Below are 20,097 nucleotides of genomic sequence, written 5' to 3'. Positions count from 1 at the left end.
TTTCAACGGAGAACATAAGCGATGCAAAGAGTGTTTTACCCGTGATATGTTGTTAAGGACTTGTTAATTACAAAAGTGGCAGAACAGGATCGGCAGATAGGAGCGTTGACTCGTTACCAGCCTCATAGAGACGGCTCGCTATCGGAGAGCCGATCGCAATCTACCCGACAAATTCGATGTTACGATTAGAATTTTCCTGTGTATTTTGCTCCAATCCCTTATTTACGTATCAAGGATAACTAGGTAGAAGTAAAAACTGCTCGAAAGGAAAAATGTTGGAACGCGTGACTAACGTAATTGAATGAATGATGACGACACGACTGTGCGGCGAAATATGTGTGTCGGATGAACTAATCGCGAATGCTGATTGTTTTGATTAGTCGTCGGAAATGATTTGCCGAGCCGAGTTAAATGTCACGCGCGTGATGATAACCGATATTGCGCTACGTTCTCATCAAAGAACAGTCCATCAGGATTGATCGATCTATCTACGCGCCACGAGGCGCGCGGAAAGCTCAGCTCTCGCGCAAATGTTAGATCGCAGTTACGATCGTTGGTGAAATGACGGGCGCTGCGGAGTACAATGCGATTGCGAATTCCATGTGTCATTAGCCAAACCGCAAAATGCCTCGGCAGTCGTGGTATGTAGGGTGGGACTCTCGATGCTTCTTTCGTAGCGTTGCGTGCATATTCGTTATCGTGCGCCACTTCGCGACACCGTTACGATGTACTTGCGTTATTTCTCCAATATCGCAATCGTCCTCGAACGGTGTACTACCACCACTATCACCTTATTTCGCGCATCGATCGAATTGCCTGCGCTGCTGGGCCGTTACATCAGCATTGATTACACGACGATTACACGCAATCGCGGACCATGCAATAACATAACTTTCGCGAGCGTTTTCACGTAGCTACAATTTTCTAACGTGGTTCATTTAGCTTGCGCTCCTACGCTACTCGTGAGTATTGCATGCCATTCCCGCGACAAGATCAATGATCGTAACAGATAAATCAAATTTTTGCATTTTCTCAGTAATATTTTTATTTCCCGATTTTTTTTTCATATTAAATTTAAATTTACTACATTTTTATAAAATGTGAATTAGTCCACTGTTGCAACAAGTCTTTTAATTTATTTTTCACATTTAACTTTCACATTAGCTATGGATTTTGTTTTGAATGACGTTTGCATTGCTTTTTTTAGTATCTTTAATCTTTTTTGTAATAGTTCATTCGAGTTAGAAGTTACAATAGCATAACGAAATAATTTAATTCAATTTATTATGGGGCGTAACACGAAATATCCTCTTAACTGTTTTCTACCAAATTGTCTCTTTTCTATTATCCTCAGGTAGATATTACTTATTCCGCAGATGCAACGGTAACAAGACGTGATGACAATGTATACAGACGTGACTCGATTAACATAAAGTATTGTTTTGTTCTCGAGCTACCTCAGAAAATGGCGCACAAAGCCTGCATCGAAATAGTGGATTTAATTGTCATGCTGCGAATATCGCGTATACCGCTTTGTCATTTTATTGCATTAACTGAAAATGAGGAAGTGCATCGCATACCGTTTGTAAATTCGTTTTAATGCTTTGACATTTCTCTCGACAAGTACACTTTAAAAAAAGTAATACCTTATTCTCAAAAAGTACAATTTTAGATCGCAATTAATCGCAAGAACGACAGTTAGCTCGTCTCTATAAAAACATTTACACGTTTAACAGTCGAAAACTTTTTCAGCGATCTGTAGAACGTATAATTGAAGTTATATAATTCGGTATTATTGTAATCTGCTTAGGGAGGGCAAAAATCAGAATAAGACAGAAGAATTAAAAACATAAAAATAGAATGTTTTATTATTCAGTCATAGCTTTTATTCTAGAATAATATCTTTTTGTGTCGGACAGTTTGCGAAACATGATAATCGCTTGCGAGGAAAGCTAAAGAAGACGATTTCATGTTTATACATTATATCTCGAATATTTGTAGCAGCACTTTAGTTTCTTTGCACATAACGCGCACTTTGAATTCGACTGTCGCATTTCGAATAAGATACGTCACGTAAAGTTTGTTTCATCTTGCGCTGACTGCATCTCGGCGTTTTCATAATGCTAAAGTTATTACTGAAATGTGATTGAGCCATCTGTGCAATGAATATCAATGTACTGTCTCTCTGTTACGTATTCATAAAAATATATATACGTACAATTTATGTTCCACATACGAGAGATAGTACATATAAAAATAGAAATTTATAGATTAAAGTTTCGTTTATTGATTCGTACATGTCCAGCAATAATGAGACCGTCGAATTCAAACGTTAATTCCACGCGACATGTAAATTACGTTTTCTTAAGTTAATCATTAATCGACGGCAAGCGAGCTTCGTTGTTATACTGTTATCTTTATTTTCATTCTCGCGTTATATATCGATGCATTCAAGTCGCATAAAAAGTCTCTTTATCGAATGGAACGGAATAAATAAGACTAAAGTAATACTTTACAATGTTCGCGCCCAGAATTTTTCATTATCACCGTGAAGCGTCAGCTTTCATCGCTGAAACGCTCGTAAGCTCGTATTCCTGGATGAAATTCGTCATCAACCAGAGAGAGAGGAGAAGTGTAAATACAATTAAATATACATAATAATTATAATTAGGAAGTGGTATCACTGTTGGCGCAGCGGCTTGAGCCAAGCAATCTAAACAGTCGAGATTCAAACAGGTCCGAAGACGCTCTTGACTCGATGTTAAGCGATATTTTTACTTTAAGAATTGATCGTGGAGACACACGCACGAGATAACTATCGATATTAAAATGATTACGCCAACGCAATATATTATATAATTTCTCGCCCGAGAAATCCGTCGCGGTTTGCCAATTGATTGCGAAATTATTTGCACTATAGTCGACAAATAACTGGCTGATTTCAATGACCACAAATGGACATTGACGATGGATAATGACGAGAAGCAGTGAATTTTAAGTACACGGCCGGTTACACATTGGGCTACCAGAATCACGACGGGGCTGCAGGCGCATCTCTTGCGTTCCACGATCACGGCACACACATTCACATATGTATACGCACCCAACGTAATCGTCGCACGTTCCACGAGCCGAATAACGGTGCCGGTCCGGCCGTGATTCGCGACCGAGCGGACGACGTCCTATTTACAACGAGTTTCAGCTAACCATCCTCTCATCCAGACGCGCTGCAACAAATTTACAGAATCTGCGTGTAGCACACCGAGTATACGTTTCCACGCGGAAAGAGCGCGTCTTAAATATTTTCTCACTCTTTATCACACACCGTTTATATACACATGACCTTCATTCCCGCACCTCGGTATATATGCTCTATTTATACATACAAAACCCTTCCGTTTGTATTTACACCCTCTGTAATATAATATCATATTGCACACCGTCCGAATACGCGTCTCGGAATCGCGCTTCGAGCGTACAAGATCCTCAACGTGAAGCTCGTGTTCCTCATGTTGTATCCTCGCGGCTGAAAGCTCGTTAGCTCGTTTAACACGAACGACACTCGACGCACTTGGATTTGACTACAACGATTCATATGTGGACGGATACGGTACGCGATCCATTGGACGTTCTGTTGTGTTGCCGTCGGACCGGCGGCGGCTGCCTCGTCCTCTGCGTCGCGCGCTGATTGTTTGGCACATCCGGCAACGCGAATCGCAGCTTCTCCCAGAAAAGCTTGTCGCCCCATTGTAGATACGTGTTCGTCTTTAAATACAGTCGTATGTCCGGATCGAGATCGCGCTGATGCACGTCGCCAACCAGCACGAGAATCAATCGGCGTCTTCTATCCCTCAGCACTTGATGGTGCGCCGACTTGAAGTCGAAGCGACACCATTCGGATTTGATGAAGTTTTCCGATAGCACCATTATCGTTCTTCGCGACGACTCCACCGCCTGGACGATGGTGTCGGCTATGAAGCTGCCGACTGGAAAGTCCCGATAGTGAAGGCACAGTTTGTACGAAGGGTTACCCATTTCGAGCACCGGCGCCAGTTCCTCGGCAACGAACGCTTCGTCCTTCGAGCTATAGCTCACAAAAGCGTCAAACAGTTTATCCCGGTCGTCCCGATCGACTTCGTGATTTCGATAGAATATCCGCACACCGAAACGCGAGTGAAACCACACGCGTAGTTCATGACGAAACACAAAAGCGAGCATGCACAGAAGTATGACGACGAGCGAACTGGCTGAAGTGGCCACCAGCAGCGGCAGATAATCCTGCAGGACTTGCTTCTCGATAATGGTCTTGGTGTAGTTGTGATGTACGTCGTTGTCGAGACTAATCGTGCCAGTGCAAACGGCGCTCTCGTTGCCAGCGCGCTCGGAATCGCCTAGCGTCGTGCTCATCGGAAAGCCGAACTCGTCGTCCGCGAACACTTCATCGCCGAACGCCTCGAACTCCGTGACGTTGTACACACAGCGCAACGTAGCCGCGTCCGTAACGCGGATGCTCGGATCGCGCGACCACTCGCGATAACTCTGCAGGTAGTCGCACTCGCAGGACCAGGGATTCCCAGCTAGACTGATCTCGATCGAACTCGGCAGTGACCATACTACCAGAGTGGTCAGACGATTGTTCTGCAACCGTAATATTCGCAGAGAACGCAACGGCGCGAACGTGTCATTGCCGATCGCGGCGATGCGATTGCGTTGCAGATGCAGCTGTCGTAGTGCATCCAGCCCTTCGAATTCGTGACCGCGCAGCTCGCGTATCCTGTTGTCCTGCAGGTGCAAATCCTCGAGGTCGCGCAGTCCGTTGAATGACCTGTTCTGCACGATCTCGATGTTGGACGAATTGAGGAACAACACCTTGAGCTTTTTACGGCCGATGAAAGCGTGACTTGACACTATGCGCAGATCGTTTCCGTCCAAATAGAGTCGCGTGGCATCCATCGGTATCTGTTCAGGTAGCTTATTGACGTGTCCGCCGTTGGAACAATCTACCACATTCGCTGACCACGACTGATCGTGATAACACGTGCAGTTTTGCGGACATGTCATCTCGCAGTCGCACGCATCAAAGTCACAGCAATGGCATAGAGCGAAGCAGTGGGTTTCATATTTGCAGAGGAATTGCGAGTGGGATGCCTCGACCAACGGCACGAAGACGTGTTCACGATCATATAAGAGCTTGCAGTAGATGCTTTCGAGGTCCATGACGCGCGGCTGCACGCGCGTCTGATTCTGCCGATTGACGCGCTGCAGCCACTCCATGGTGCAGTCGCATAGGTATTGGTTGTCGCCGATGTAGAACTCTGGTAGCGGTTGATCCGATGGTACTGCGCTGATGCGCAACGCGTATGGCTCGAGATTCCGTATCTGGTTGCCTTTCAAGTCAACTCGCGTCAGATTTGGCTTCTTAAAGAACGAGTAGCTCTGCACTTTGGAGATGAGATTGTCATTGAGGAACAGTAGCTCGACGCTCATGGGAATCGCGTTGCCAGTGATCTCCGTAAGCTTATTCTCGCTCGCGTCGAAGGTACTCAGCTGCAGTTGTGTTTCGATCTCGAAATTGTTTCCTAATTCCTTGATCTCGTTCGAGTGTATGTCCAGCCACTGCAGCCCAGTCGGTATCATCGCGTAGTCGAACCACTTAAGCTTATTGTCGCTCACATTGAGCCAAACGAGATTCGGCAGTTTGGTGAAGAGGCCGGTGATGTCGGTCAGCTGATTACCGTCGAGACGTATCGCCTGTAGATTCAGATTTTCGTCGAAAGTACCGGGTTCGATGTACTGTATGCGGTTTCGCGAGAGGTTCAGGATCTTGAGCTCTTTGATACGATCGAAGACGCCTTTCGTAAGATTGCCGATATGATTTTCGGTTAATCGAAGCCCGTATAACTGCGCCACGTGGTCGAAGGTGCCGCTTGGTATCTCGGAGATGAGGTTCTCGCCGAGGTCGAGAGTGCGCAGGAGGGGAGTGGCTTTCAATGCGTCTGGCACCGATGTCAGCCGATTACCGTTAAGATGAAAGTCCTGTAGGGACGAGGCGTTTCTCAGAGAGCCCGGATGTATCGTATGCAACCGGTTATTGTCCAAAGAGAGAAGACTGAGCACGTAAAGACCGCTCAATGTAGTGGCGTCTATGATAGTCAACTGATTGTCGCTGAGTAACAATGTGTGCAGATTGTAGAGCGCCGAGAACGTGTTTTCCGGTAGGCTCTCCAATAGATTTTCTTGCAGCCGTAGTATTTGTAGACTGTACAGATCGCGAAAAACGGTTGGATCGAGACGCGCGATACGATTGCTCGAAAGATCCAACACCACTAAACGCACTAGACGAGTAAATGTAGCCGCGTTCACCCATTCCGCTGTTAACTCATTGTGCGAGAGATCCAATACTAACAACCGTGACAATTCGCTGAATAAACCGGGCGGTAAGACGCTCAACGTATTGTTCCTGAGATGAATCTCCTGTATATGATCCTTGGCGTCGCTGAAAAGCTCCGGCGGCAGGCTCGCGAGCCGGTTGTCGGCGAGTCTCAAGATGGCCAGTGACGTGAGGCCTTCGAATGCGCGATCCGCCATGAAACTGATGGCGTTGCATCGCAGGTCCAGGCTGTGCAACCTTGTCAGACCGGAAAACGCTGCGCTCGGCAAAGATTCGACGCTGTTATTGCTGAGATCCAATTCCCTGAGATTCGTTAGGCACCTCGTCGCAGCGTTGAAGCGGAAACCCATGATGTCCCTGAGCCGGTTTCTCGTCAAGTTTAGGATCTCTAAATTGATCAGGGGACAGAGCGCGCCCTCCGGTATGCCCCACATGTTGTTTTCACCGAGATCGAGCTTCTCCAATTGCCGAAGCTCGTCGGTGAATGCTCCGGCAGATATGTCGAGCGCCATTGCCGACCAGTCGGTGTTGTGCGTCCTCACGGTGAGATTGCGCAGTTCTCTGAGACCTTTAAACGCGTCATCCGACAGATTGCCGATCTTACAATACTCGATCACGAGCTCACGCAGCTCGACCAGCGGCCTGAAGCTCCCGGCGCTCAGAGAACTCTGATAGAATAGCGCGTCGCTGCATTCCAGCCGCAAGCGCACCGTGTGCTGCGGCTGTATCACGCTGAAGTTTGTGTTCTCCAACTCGCTATTGATGGTTCGTAGACGACACACGAGCGACACGTCGTCCTCAGCGTCGCCGGTCGTGATCCATTTGCATTCGTCCGGTGCCTTGTATCTGAGCGCCTTGCTCAGAGACGCACCTAGGACACCGAATATCGTGCCTAGTAGTATGGCGAGGAAGGCAGGACTACCCCGCATCTTTCCGCCGCGTTAATCACTATTCCATCAATGTGGAGTGGTCCCCCCCCCGTGCCCCCCCTCCCCTAGGGGTTCCTATCTCTATTGCCAACTAACGCCACTCGTGCGTCTCCCGTGAAACCGGCGTCGATCCATCTAAACCACCACCGAGTCGCTGCAATTTCACCTCATCACGTCATCCATATCACTCTCTCTTTCTCTCTCTTGCCTTTCCTTGCCTCGGTCGACGATCGACCTTTTGCACCTTGCTCTTTGCACTTTACGATCCTGGCGGTCTCATCCTCGGCGATTCGTCTCGTAAAGAAAGAACGAATTGTTCGAACGACGCGCGCGCGCGCGCGCGTGCTAACGGGACGAAATAAACGCGTTCGCGAAAGAGAAGAAGGAGAGAGGAGCAGGTTCAGCGACCCTGAGATTATCGTCTCTCCGACGGTGAGAAAAATCTCGTGGACAACGAAAAGTCACCGTTACAGGTACGACGCGCCCGTGCAGGACTCCGGTAGGGCCCACAGTTCTACCAGGACTGGTTAGCGGAGGATTGTAAGGCCCTGGCGGACTCCGTTACCCTCTCCCCCTCTGCCGTTGCCGATCCCCCGGCTGCTACCTTCCACCGCTCACCACTCCGCGGTCGTCCTTCCTTCTCCCACCTTGTTCCTCGCCTTCTCCTCGTCGCCGTCGTCGTCGTCGTTCTCGTCCTCGTCCTCGTCCTCGCCGTCGTCATCGTCGACGTCCTCATCCACGTACCCGGGTCCTGACGTTCTGGCAAGCCTATAAAAACAAGACAGGTACACTCTCCGGGTCCTTACGGTGGCTTCTCCACATCTGCAGCCTCCTCCATCCACTACGTTCTTATTTCCTTGTCCCCCCTTTTCGTTTTTTCCATCGCGCGTCCTTCTGCTCTTTCTTTCTCTCTCTTTCTCCTTTTATTCGTGCACAGCAACACTCCCCTCATCTCGTATCTTCCTTTCATCATTCTTTATTTTTCTCTCTCTTTACCCTTTTTCTCTTCTATCGATCTTCCTTCATTTCTTCTTCTCCTCTTCCTCTCGATTCTTTCGTCATATTGCTATTCGATAAATCCGTTCACGAAACCTCGCTGCTCCATCATCTCTTCACACATCGTTTCTATGATTTTGTCACGTAAAATAGGATTTCGAAAAAGAATGTTTATCCATTATCTTTATGCGAATCCGATTTACGTTGTATTCCGATTGTCTTATACTTTACACGTATTTTTTATAGATTTCCATCGTGTTCTTCCGCGATCATCTGCTTCTGATACAAATATATGTCAGTTCTACATTTTACGCAAATTAATATTTCAATAACTATAATATAACATATTCAATTATTCTTGATTTTATTTTATTTTTCAATTTTTTTGCATACTTCTTTGTGTTTATTGGAGAAATCTGTTTTTATTTGTACTCTTTTGAACCAAATCTTTATTTCTAAAAATTTTGTTCTGTCATAATAAAATAAAAAAGAAAATAACGTTTTATAATTATATAAAAAAGAATCAGTAAAGATATATGTATTACAGCTCAAAGAATTAAACTCAAAAGTATAAAAATTTCATAGATTATTACGTCTGAATATCTGTATAAAATTTGAACACAATTTTCTTATTGCTTTAAAAGTTATTTAATTTTTTGGTTAATTTTTGGTCTTAATTCTTATGTAAAATCGTATCTTGTAGTAATTATTTGTTATTAAATATTAAATTTAAATGAAGTAATGAATTAATTAAAATTTTATATTTATATGTATAATATATATTAATATATACTAATATATATATAAAACTCCAATAAATATTCGTACAAATAAATATTCGTTCATTTGAATTCATTTACTCGTTTAAAAGTTTTTCTTAAAACTTCAGCCAAATTTTTGTCATTTTGCTCTAATCGAATTATTTGTTATCTTGTTTTTGTACTATTTTCCAATTAGTTTTAAGGCGTATTTGTGACAAAATTTTTTAATTAATTGATTTTATCTTTTTTTGGTCGATTTTTATTGATACTTTTAACTGATATTGTACAGCCAAAATATCCTTAAAAAAAAACGATTCTAATTTACAAAAGCGAATCTAAAATCATCATCTTATGTGTCTATCTCTAAAAAAACTCGAATTAATTTCTTATATTTTCACATTAAAAATTCAATATTCATAATTTCTCATAATATTTTAATATTCAAATTCATATGCTTTATCTCAGTGATTATAAAACGAAATATTGTGTCAATATAATACGATTTATTGTGTCCGAAATAGTGTATAATGTATAATGTCGTATCAAGTGTGTGTGTGTGTGTGGTGTTTTGTCCGGAACTCCACCTTTCAGAAAGTAGTATTTATTAGTTTGACGTACCATACGTTGAAAAGTGATTTGTTACTTTTACCTGCTCGAAGTAAGATTCCCCATTGGAAGAAGCTCTTTCGGACATCATCGTTTAAATAAGCGATTTATTCTTTCGAATTTTAAATAAATAGATACAACATCAGCATCATTACAATCGATCATTTGAGAATATAAATTACAACATTTGTTTCATTTTTTCTTATTTTGATTTTAATATAGATATATTTTATTCTAATTCTTGATGAAACACGTAATGATTTATTCGAGAAGAGCTGTAAAATACTCAAAATCTCATCTTCGCCATTATTACCGATGATGTGGATAGATTTCCAATTTCGTAATTAAACGTATACGTTTTATTCATATTCATTGATCGTTATTCAAGATCTTTACCAAGGCCGCGAGGCCTTGTGTCAGTATTATATTTCACTCTTTCATCAGTTTCCTCTCGCCTTGGTAATTGCAACGGTGGACTGCATTTTAGTCGTCTATAAGCGCTCGTAATATTATTATTCCCCGGGTGTCCGATGTTTTGCGGATTAACCATGTATCACGTGCTGTAAAACGAAACTGCAACCTGCTAACTATCTCGATTACCTCGAGTGAGTTCGCGCCATTCTTTCTCATTACACAAATATCTCGAGTTCTTCCGGGAAAGAGTTACTTCATTCCCAGAGATTATTTTCGTCGGCTTTCGTCGAGGCGCAATTTTTGGCCGATATTACATACATTCCCGTCGCCAATTACTGTAACCACTTCAATGAACGATACAGACGTATCAAGAACTTTACTGTTCTGCGCGCAAACTTGATTTAATCCTCCCCCTCCCAAGGTGGGATTATACTAATCGCAGTTAATTTACGAGTAATTTTGTTACGCATGAAAATTTATGAAGCGAGCGTATCTCTAATTATCATTAACGACATTAATTCCGCGAATCGAACTTAGTCCAATATCTTGATAGCTTCTACGAAGATTAAACGTTAAGGTTTTTAATCCTCACGACTTGGGCATTCCGTTATCGACAATTACATAAATCCCACTCTTTTAATCTCGGCGGTAGCCGGTTTCATGCCGATAAAGGCAATTTCCATGACTTTAGAGGGGCCATAAGCACCACGGAACGATTCTTTTTTGTCAGGTTTGATTAGCAACGCAATGTGAATGGACCTTAAACAGGAGGATGCCCCAATGGCTGCGCCGTTGAAAGGTGGCTAGTTGGCGGCTCGGATCGGCGAAAGCGGTCAGTGATCGCTGGGGCCTCATGCCTGGGCCTCTCGTTGCTGACGATCAGGCACTGCTCCGGCACCTCCTTTCCTTTTACTCTCCTCTCTTCCCGCCTATTCTCCATTCCTCTTCATCTCCATGAGTCTCCCCACTGCCGTCGTTCCCGGGGCCTAGTCTCCTTTCAACAGTGCAGGTGACGGGGCATTCTTTTAAATCTAATCAACTACCGAACCATGCATCGTTATGTACAGGGTGTTTCCGAATACGATATTCGTTTAACATGTTTAAAGGGTCTTCTCTCTAATCTGACGAGGCAATTTGTAAAACCGTGAAAGATGCGTGTGGGTCCAGTTGCATGCGCGTTACGCGTTGGTGGTCACGAACGTTGATGTTTGCTCAGGTTTTATTAATATATTGTGACTTTTCATGTAAACACATGTCTTCTTATGTTTATAAATTATTACTAAAGCATGGTATCAAATTTTACATGTCTTTTTTATAAGATATTCCATGTTAATGATTTAAAAAAAAATGAAAAGTAAAATAATATGAAAAGCTGCGACAAAATTCCATTACAAGTCTCTCAAATAAAAATATCCTTTGGATAAAGCGCATGTAATATACATAGAAACACCCTATATATAACGGTACGAAATCTCGCCTTCATGATATCGCAATGACAAAGAGCGTAGGATCGGGAGATGTCGATGTCGTGCATTCAAAAATTACGTAATCAGACCCATTACATCGCCAGCTCGTTTCGTTATCTTCCAATATCTCAGTTGCGTTGATTTAAACCGGGCGCGATGCTCATTAGCTCCGAGCAAGGAAATCAATCAAAGATGTTCGGATTGTTATGCGTAATGGTGAACGAAACTACCGGATTCCGATCGCTGGCCTACACTCCTTACTTGATAAAGACAGATGCGCACCGGTACTCAGTGGATGTCTGCGTAATTCCGCTGTTACATAATAATGACTACGGCTATCTTCGCGGTATGCGCTAATTGTAAAAAATTATTGATTGATGGATGACTTTTTCTTCTCGCCAGAACTAACTCGGACAAGGCAGAATTAAGATTTAACGTTACATATTTTGATTGAATAACTAGACATAATAGAGTTAAGCAGATTATTCATGAGAGATAGGACTAATACATCTTTAAAAATTTTTCACGAATATATTTCAATTATTGTTTCTGAGGAAAAAATTCTATCTGAAAGGTTATCATGAAGAAAATGCTTTTATTTGAATTAATCTTTTATAGGAGAGGCCAATTAATATGACGCTGAAGCAGCGTCATATTTTGAGGAAAGTAATGATAAAATTATGCAAATTATAACAAATCTTTCTGTAGAAAAAGCTGTAAAATTTTAAAAATAGATTTATATGCGTCCTATAAAGGTTAAAAAAATATTAACATTTGTCAGAAAATTCGACGGAAAGAGACACAGTGTATCAATTAGAAAAACATTTATTTTTTTTTCTTAAGATACATCAAAGAAATTCATAGTTCTTCTGTGAATAGCACAAAATTAATTTTACGATTTTCTCATAAAAATATGAGCTTTACAAGATTATTCGTAAAAAGAAGATAACATGCCGGAATTCGTAATTCATCAGTATCACGCCAGACTAATCGTCGGCCAGGCGAGCGTTCTCGGCACTCGCAACCAGCCAAGCCAGAAGCGCATTGCAAATCATGACGGGCTAGAATTTATGTTCCGATATGTGGTCTTCCGTTCCTTCAGAGATGGTTTACGTAACATCGATAAGAGAAAGATTTCCCGGGTATAACATACATTCTTCTCACGATTCTTTCCCGCAGGAGACTAATGGATTCTCAGTTTCCCCGTTCATTTGTATAATCACTTTAGAAGCCACAGCCGCTAATTATCGCGACTTGAAGTTACAGAACCTCCGTGGAAAAGATCACTTTGCGATCTTGCAAAACCCCCGCAGACAAAATGGGATGATTTGTTGTTGTGTACTTTCACTCGAGTCCCGGTCTAAGTTTCTTCCTTCTTGTCCCAGGAGCAGCAGCCTCCAGGCCGTTTATTGTTTTCAAGTAAGCACAGAATCACGATCCACCGTCGTCGCGGCCGCGATTCCCGCCGATGATCACCTGCTAGTTTCATCTTACAACTCTGCAACACGTTTTCTCCTGCAACCTTTTTCGAATGCATTCCACGGCGATTGCGCGGTTCGTCGTGGTCGGCTTTAGCAGCTTTATGGAAGCGGTGGAACTTATCAAGATCGAACGAGAAAACCACGAGGAACTAAACTATTTTGCGTATTACATTTTTCGACATGCGTATTAAATTTTTTATTATTCCAATTTTTATAATAATTTTATTCTTCACATTTTTTTTTAATTGATAAAGATAAATTAAAAAGAAAGTATACGAATATATTAAAAAAGTATTTAAGAATGCTTTGCCTACAAAGAAAGATTGTTTAAATGAGCGCTTTTTTACGTGGAATTCAGTAGGCTAAATTCAACAGGCTATCTTATTTCCGCGGAACGAACAGTGCGTAAACGCCTAAGGACGGTTTATAAAGCGATTACAAAACAGTTTGACACGTTGAATCGTCCATTACATAGCCCGTTAACTCAATTATTATCCACTTTTGTGTCCATTACTATTGTATTGGTATAACACCGTGTTTCAATACGACTCTCTTTTTCTCTCATCTTCGCGAATTACAGTTACGTAAGTAAAATGTCTATATATTTCCCGCGGTATATTTTAATCTCAACGCTATCGACGATATTTTATTGCTCGTAAAAATAAATCGAGGTATGCGCGTGGCTTAACAATTAAATCATCATCAAGATGGGAAACTTGTTGGATAACTAAAGAAAAAAAAAACAAGAGTATCCTCTTGAGGCGGATATCGTGTGGCAGCACAAATTGACGTTCCTATTGCATCGTATTACTTAGCGTGTGCAGCACGTCGGACAGCCCGGAGACTAATATAAAAGGATAACGTCTTTTCATGTGGCGCGAGTCAGTCAAATGAGAACTACCTAAGCAGCGGTAATCTCCTGCGGGGACGTACATTTTAACGTTGAAATAATCGTAGGAATGATAATTTAGGGAAAAGATAGAACACTTCTTCTTCTCATTATTATTTTTTTCAATCGACAAGGAGCTTGTCAGTCGTCATTACGTTAAGGTTTATTATTCGCGCGCGGTACATCAGGGAGGATAATCAACGCGTATCAATAATCGGCGTGGAAAATTTATTGCTCCTCGAACGCGCGATCCCGAGAAATCGTTTTCCGCGTGCGAGAGTTGCTCTCTCTCTTTCTCCCTCGCTCTTTTCTCTCTTTCTCTTTCTCTCTATAGATGGATAGCGAAGAAGAGAGAAAATGAGAGGAAGGCCGTTCTGCCGGCTGAAGTCTAGCGCTACGGTCTTGAAGAGAGATACATCGGGCAAGCTGATGTATGGGAAGGTAGAAGGTAAGAGAGAGCGAAAGAGTAGCGTGACAGAGAGAGCAAGTAAGTAAGAGAGGAGGGATCGAAAGAGAGAGAGAGAGAGAGAAAGAGACTGGAATGTGTGGGAGGGAGAGAGGCGAGAATACGAGAAGAGGGAATACGACGGCGATCGCCTGTAATCGAGTTGACCGTGAAATTTTCATTACACCTCTTTTGAGTTATGCATATAAATAAGGAAGGGAGAGCGGGTCGGTGCACCGGGAGCGAAGAACGTGGCAATGCCTTTGTTAGCGGAAGGTTAATGGTGAGGGACCCTCGGGTGTCTTACGACGCTGACAGCAGTCTCGTTAACGATTACGATAACTCCACCGCTCCTCCGGGATGCCTAGCCGGAGCAACTGCAGGCAACCGCGCCAGCAGGCGACCCAAGGCAATCCAGAAAAAGGCGCACGGACTGGTTCATGGGCGAGGGACGAATCCCCACGTGCGATCGTCCCCAAAAATTAACGAACTCGGGGATTGGGTTATCGCCCGGTTAGGTGTAAACCAGGACCGATGATACCTTTTGCGCAGTTCACTTGTTCCCTCTTCGTCTCTTCTTCTTCGACTTTCTCTTTATTTCTCTTTATTTTTCTTTATTTTTCTTTGTGAGTACGCGATATAAATTGTCGCGGACAGATCCAAAGTCGTAATCTACGAAAATACTCGGATATAATTGCGGAGGAAGGAAGCATCGTAAAGACTCATCACCTTCGAGACGTGGATGCAACGATCTTGCTAAAAATTACGGCGATCGTAATAATGTTTATTATTCTCGATGACGATTAATTAGAAAAATAATTCCAAAAGTCCAATACTGAATCCAATAATGAATCCAAAGTGTGAATATGTTTGAGATTATATACGGATTGTTTAATTCATTTTTTGGATTATTTCTTAAAATTTTTGTAAGATGATATTAACAACCTAAGTCAATGTAATAATCAAAAATTGATGATTATGGTTAGCACGCATCATTCCAATTTTACGTGTAATCCATAGTTATCCGAAATTAAAAACCACTTTGGGAGCACACTCCATCGACAGATATCCTAAAATTAATGGCTTCGTGAATCAGCTGGTTCATCAAATAAAATAAGTATCGAACGAGGTTGAATCACAAAGTCACGGAAGAAGAGCGTATTACATAAGATTTTCATGGAAACATCATAATCATGCTTAATGGACTTTGGTCGGTAACTCGTTAATGATAATCCAGTGATATTTTTAGGGTCAGTTCGGCTTAAATTAATCCCTCTTGTCGTCTCTTGTAGAACCGCTTTTTATATATGTTTCAGAATGATATGATCTCAAAAAATTTACTAAATTTGACATGATCCAAGTATTACTAGAATATTTCTCATATTTTAGTATTCACTACATGGCATCGCGTTGTATTATTACAAATTAAGTTTAATGAAATTTAGTTTACTTGAAAGTAAATATACAGAATATTAAACACTGATATAGCACAGAATAAATTGAAAACAATATTGTTTGTTTTAATTAAGAAATATATTATAGAATTTTCGAATTGTAAAACAGAAAATGTAGAATCATGACTTACATTAACAATGGTAAATAATAGTATAAATGTCACTCGTAATTTTATTTTGCTACGTAGATCTTGATTTTTACTTTAATATTATATAATTTTTTATTTAATAATTACAAAAATAATGTCACCTAAAAAATTTTTTTATAAAGATAGATCGACTCGGTGAAATTATACGATCAAGTATTGGAATTACAGAAATTTTAAAACTAATGATAAAACTATGAGTGTATAAATACGATGTGATCGGAGATTTCACAACCGATCTATCATTGCGCGAGGCACCGTCTTGCTTATTACTTGAACAGGCGAAGCGTTTCAAGCTTTAATTTCTCAATAGCGAGAGCCTCGTGCCTACGGCGGTTATCTCAGTCGTCGTATTACGAAGGTTTTGCAGTTAAACGAAACTACGCCGTAGCTGACCGAGTACAAAATACGGTGCGCTTTCGTGAGCCTAGTTTGATCCGCCGCAACGCAACGCATCGCATCACATCGTACCGCATCGCACCGCATCGCATCGGGCCGGGGCAATCCGTGGCAACCCAAAGGTAGCCAGAGGTAATCCCGAGAGTTCAAAGACTCTCGTCGGTGGGCGAGAGACGTCGTATCCTACCGGCGGCCACCCGAAAATTAACGACCTCACGAACCGGCTAAGACTCGGTAAACGAAAACTGCCCAATTTTTCTTTCTTTTTTTCTTCTTTCTCTCTTTCTCTCTCTTTTTTTAAGCCGGTCGTTAAAATCCCGTCTCTGCGTACGTAACTCGCCGTACGTAACTCGCCGCACGGAACAGGGAACGCGAGGCGGGACGTGTGCGTGAGCGCGCGTATTGTCGAATCCGGGAGCCAGGGGCGGATTCGAGGATACCTCCTTTTGCGAATTACTACGCGAGTTTCGACCACTGGCCTACGCGGATATCGTACGACTTCGCGGAAGCGCGGCGCTCCGTTCGTATATCGCTTGGAGTGTACAATCGTATACCCTTCAGCACCACTCTCGCTTGATTATTACGGCCCGAGGTTCGTCGATCAGTCGATTACGTTAAAGTGTAGGTCTCATTGATGCGAGCCGAAATTCACATTGCGATGGATTTCGTTGTTAATTTCACGAACCTGGCCTACAACTCCAGCGTGTGTGTGTGTGTGTGTGTGTGTGTATGTGTGTATACCGTTGATCGCTTATTAAATATGTACGTGTAGTACCGACGCATCGACCGTACGCAGCGGAAATCGCGGAATTGACTTTAATCAGATTTGGATAACATTCTGCGGCATTTCAGCTGATTGTGAGAATCGTATTCGCCAATAATACTCTGTAACTCTGCATCCCGTTGCCAACAGCTTGTGTTATTGCAGTTATATAAAGGTGTTGCCGTAAATTCACGATTACAAATAGCCCGATCGAAGCGCAATTACTAAATTAACACTTGATCTTTGGTTATTAATACCAAGCGAAGCGATCCGCAACGAGTGACGTAACAGCGCAGGTAGTAACGATTACGCAAAAACAATACGTTAAAATCCGCGCTTAAGCCAACGGTCCGCGTATGAGAAATGGCTATCACTAATCCAGCCAGTTGCAGCCAGTACTTTACTGTTCGACTGACTCGCCATCGTATTTCACGGGACAGCGATCGATCTCTGAATATAGTCCAACGTAGAGATTCTAGAATAGAGTTTGATTACGAGCGATATTGTCAAAATCTAATGAGAGAAAAAGACATATAAACATATACTTCTTCCCTGTATATATACTCTCTAAATTCTCTGAAGTGGAATCTCACTCTAAAGAGTGAAAATTGAGCCAATCTTGAAAAAGAGTTTTAAGTATAGTTATACTCTCTGAAACTTTAAGAGTGAGAGGTCATTCTTTAGAGTGACAATTCACTCTTAAAGTTTCAGAGAGAAAAAGAGAAGAAGAGAATACTACTTACTATTTCATAATATAAGTTAGAGTGAGATATATAAAGGAAAAAAGTATATACATTTCTCTCTCGTAAGATTTTGACAAAATCGTGGTCAGACTCTGTTATAGGATCCATAATCCAGCGCTACTTATCGTTTCCCACTTGGAAACTTTATGGCACGACGGAGTGGACAATGCAGTTCGGACACTTTTTGGCAGGTCGACCCGTCCCTGACTGTATCCCACGGATTGGTTTGAAGAATGAGGCCACCGTTATGGAGCGCGTATTTAATGGAATTAAAGTACGTAAAGGTGTATACAGAAGAAGTGCAATCGCATTTTTATCGCTGCAATACGATACTGATATTATCGATGTCTGCATTTTTCGACTCGCTTTAATTTAATTTCCCTCGACTAAGGACGTTCTTGATCAGTCCTACATTACACTCATATTTTGTTTACATCCAAGCATGGCCTTTTTGATGTTGGTTACGTTCATAGGAGAAAAAGCTCAGTGAATATTTCATGATTTTTTAATTTAATTGGTCTTTGCCTAATTTTTTTTTTAATTTAAATGTAAAAACTAATCATTAAAAAATCACTGAGCGCTCAACGCTGATCGACTTTCTCTACTCAACGCAACCAATGTCGAACGCAACGACAGTCAGAATCACTGATACCAAACATTGCTGTCGTAGTATTTTCGACCGAGAGACATGCGCTTATAGTATTCCTGACATACGGAGGAACGTGATAATATGTGACATGCGTTCGATAATGTACATCTGTTATTATATCACAATAACGGCGAGTGACTAATACGTTCCACTTTAATGAATAATTTCACAAGATAAAGCGTTTACGTGAATTTTTGTTTTTCATTTACAGCTTATAAAACAGACTGACAAATATTCATTTCTTTCATGCGATAACATAATAAGTATTTTTATGGAAAGAACGATTTTTGCTGAAATTTAGGTAGACCTGAAAATAATTTTGTGGAACTTTATATCAAAAATTTAAAACATTGAATCATGATGAGCTGCAAAAAGTTTTGATTCTAGCAATCAACTTGATTCCATTCTGTAGGTATTATTTTGATGATCGACAAAATTATTAATCACCTTAGCTAAGTTTTTAGATACTCTAGAAACCATTCTTTCCAAGACTAAAGAAACTGGATATCCATAGATACACGAATTTTAGTCGCTGTTTTTTTAGCGATGATTTGTATGGCGTTTGTGTTTAGCTAGGCAAACAATCGCTGGATGAAGAGAATAAAAATTTCAGTTTTACGTGGGGATTTCGAATTGGACGTGGAACACCTTCTTCGTGTTGATTTAACGGAATCGCGCGGTCGCTCTCGCTAGCGTCGGTGCACATCCACAACTCACAAGTGAGACTCGGACCGCGGACGGTACACCCTGTATGTGCATGCGTGGGGGCAGGCTCATTTATTTTGCCGCGAATCAGTATTGACAGGTTGCAATTTACAAATGCTGAGACCTGTTGGATTTATCGGCACTCCGCTACCCTCTCATTACGCAACCCTCTGCCCTCCATTATTTTCTCCTCCACTCGCTGGTCCCCGCCGTCTATCTGGCTACGTTCCGCGCCATTCCACTCCTCGCCACTTACTCGCCGCTCGCATTTTCACCCTCCAATCCGAGCGCGGCCTTGGTACGTCGTTCGTGATTATCGTCAATTGACCTACACTTGATTGAAATACGTAATAAAAGAGAGCACGCGCAAGCAAGCGAGAGTCGCTCTCTCTCAAGCCTCGGGAGGACCCAAGAGGAGATTCGTTCGCCGTTTGGGAATTTTCTCGCGAGCCACCAGCGACGTTCTAAGCTGGCGGTCGATCGATCGCTCGACTAGCATTTCTATCTCTTTCCCTCTATGATATTACGACGTTATCATTGATAATTTCGCAGTGAGTCGGCTAAGCACGGAGCAAAAAGACGCCGTGGCGTTCGAGTTTGCGTGCCGGTGATACGTTACGATAGCACGGATTATCGCCACATCCGATAATAGAGTCGGTAGTACGAGTCGACTTGTGAGTGCACGTACATATGTTACATATATGGAAAAATATATGAACATAGCTGCCGCCGCTACTGGTATAATCGGACGGGATGCGTTTTCTTTCTGAAGAAATGAAGCAAGGGAGGAAACGAAATAGAGCAACGGGATATGAGTGAAGATCACAGGATACGCGCTCGAGGAGGCCTTTGCGGATTAT

General features: G+C 42.2%; 2 protein-coding genes across 3 annotated transcripts in view; one reads left to right on the top strand and one right to left on the bottom strand.

Annotated features, from left to right (window-relative positions):
• Positions 1 to 20,097, top strand: part of Su(var)3-3 (lysine-specific histone demethylase Su(var)3-3) — a 118,660-nt gene that overhangs the window by 64,448 nt on the left and 34,115 nt on the right. The window lies entirely within an intron of this gene.
• On the bottom strand, positions 1,842 to 18,309 carry Tollo (Toll-like receptor Tollo). Its single transcript, XM_011052079.2, has one exon. It carries the CDS (start codon positions 7,318 to 7,320, stop codon positions 3,592 to 3,594), a length of 3,729 nt encoding a protein of 1,242 aa, XP_011050381.1. The 5' UTR covers positions 7,321 to 18,309; the 3' UTR covers positions 1,842 to 3,591.

This window comes from Acromyrmex echinatior, chromosome 2 (assembly GCF_024713525.1).
Source record: "Acromyrmex echinatior isolate Ae372 chromosome 2, ASM2471352v2, whole genome shotgun sequence".
Lineage (NCBI taxonomy): Eukaryota > Metazoa > Arthropoda > Insecta > Hymenoptera > Formicidae > Acromyrmex > Acromyrmex echinatior.
Note: the sequence above shows the minus strand (reverse complement) of the source record. Positions and strands in the feature narration are given on the sequence as shown.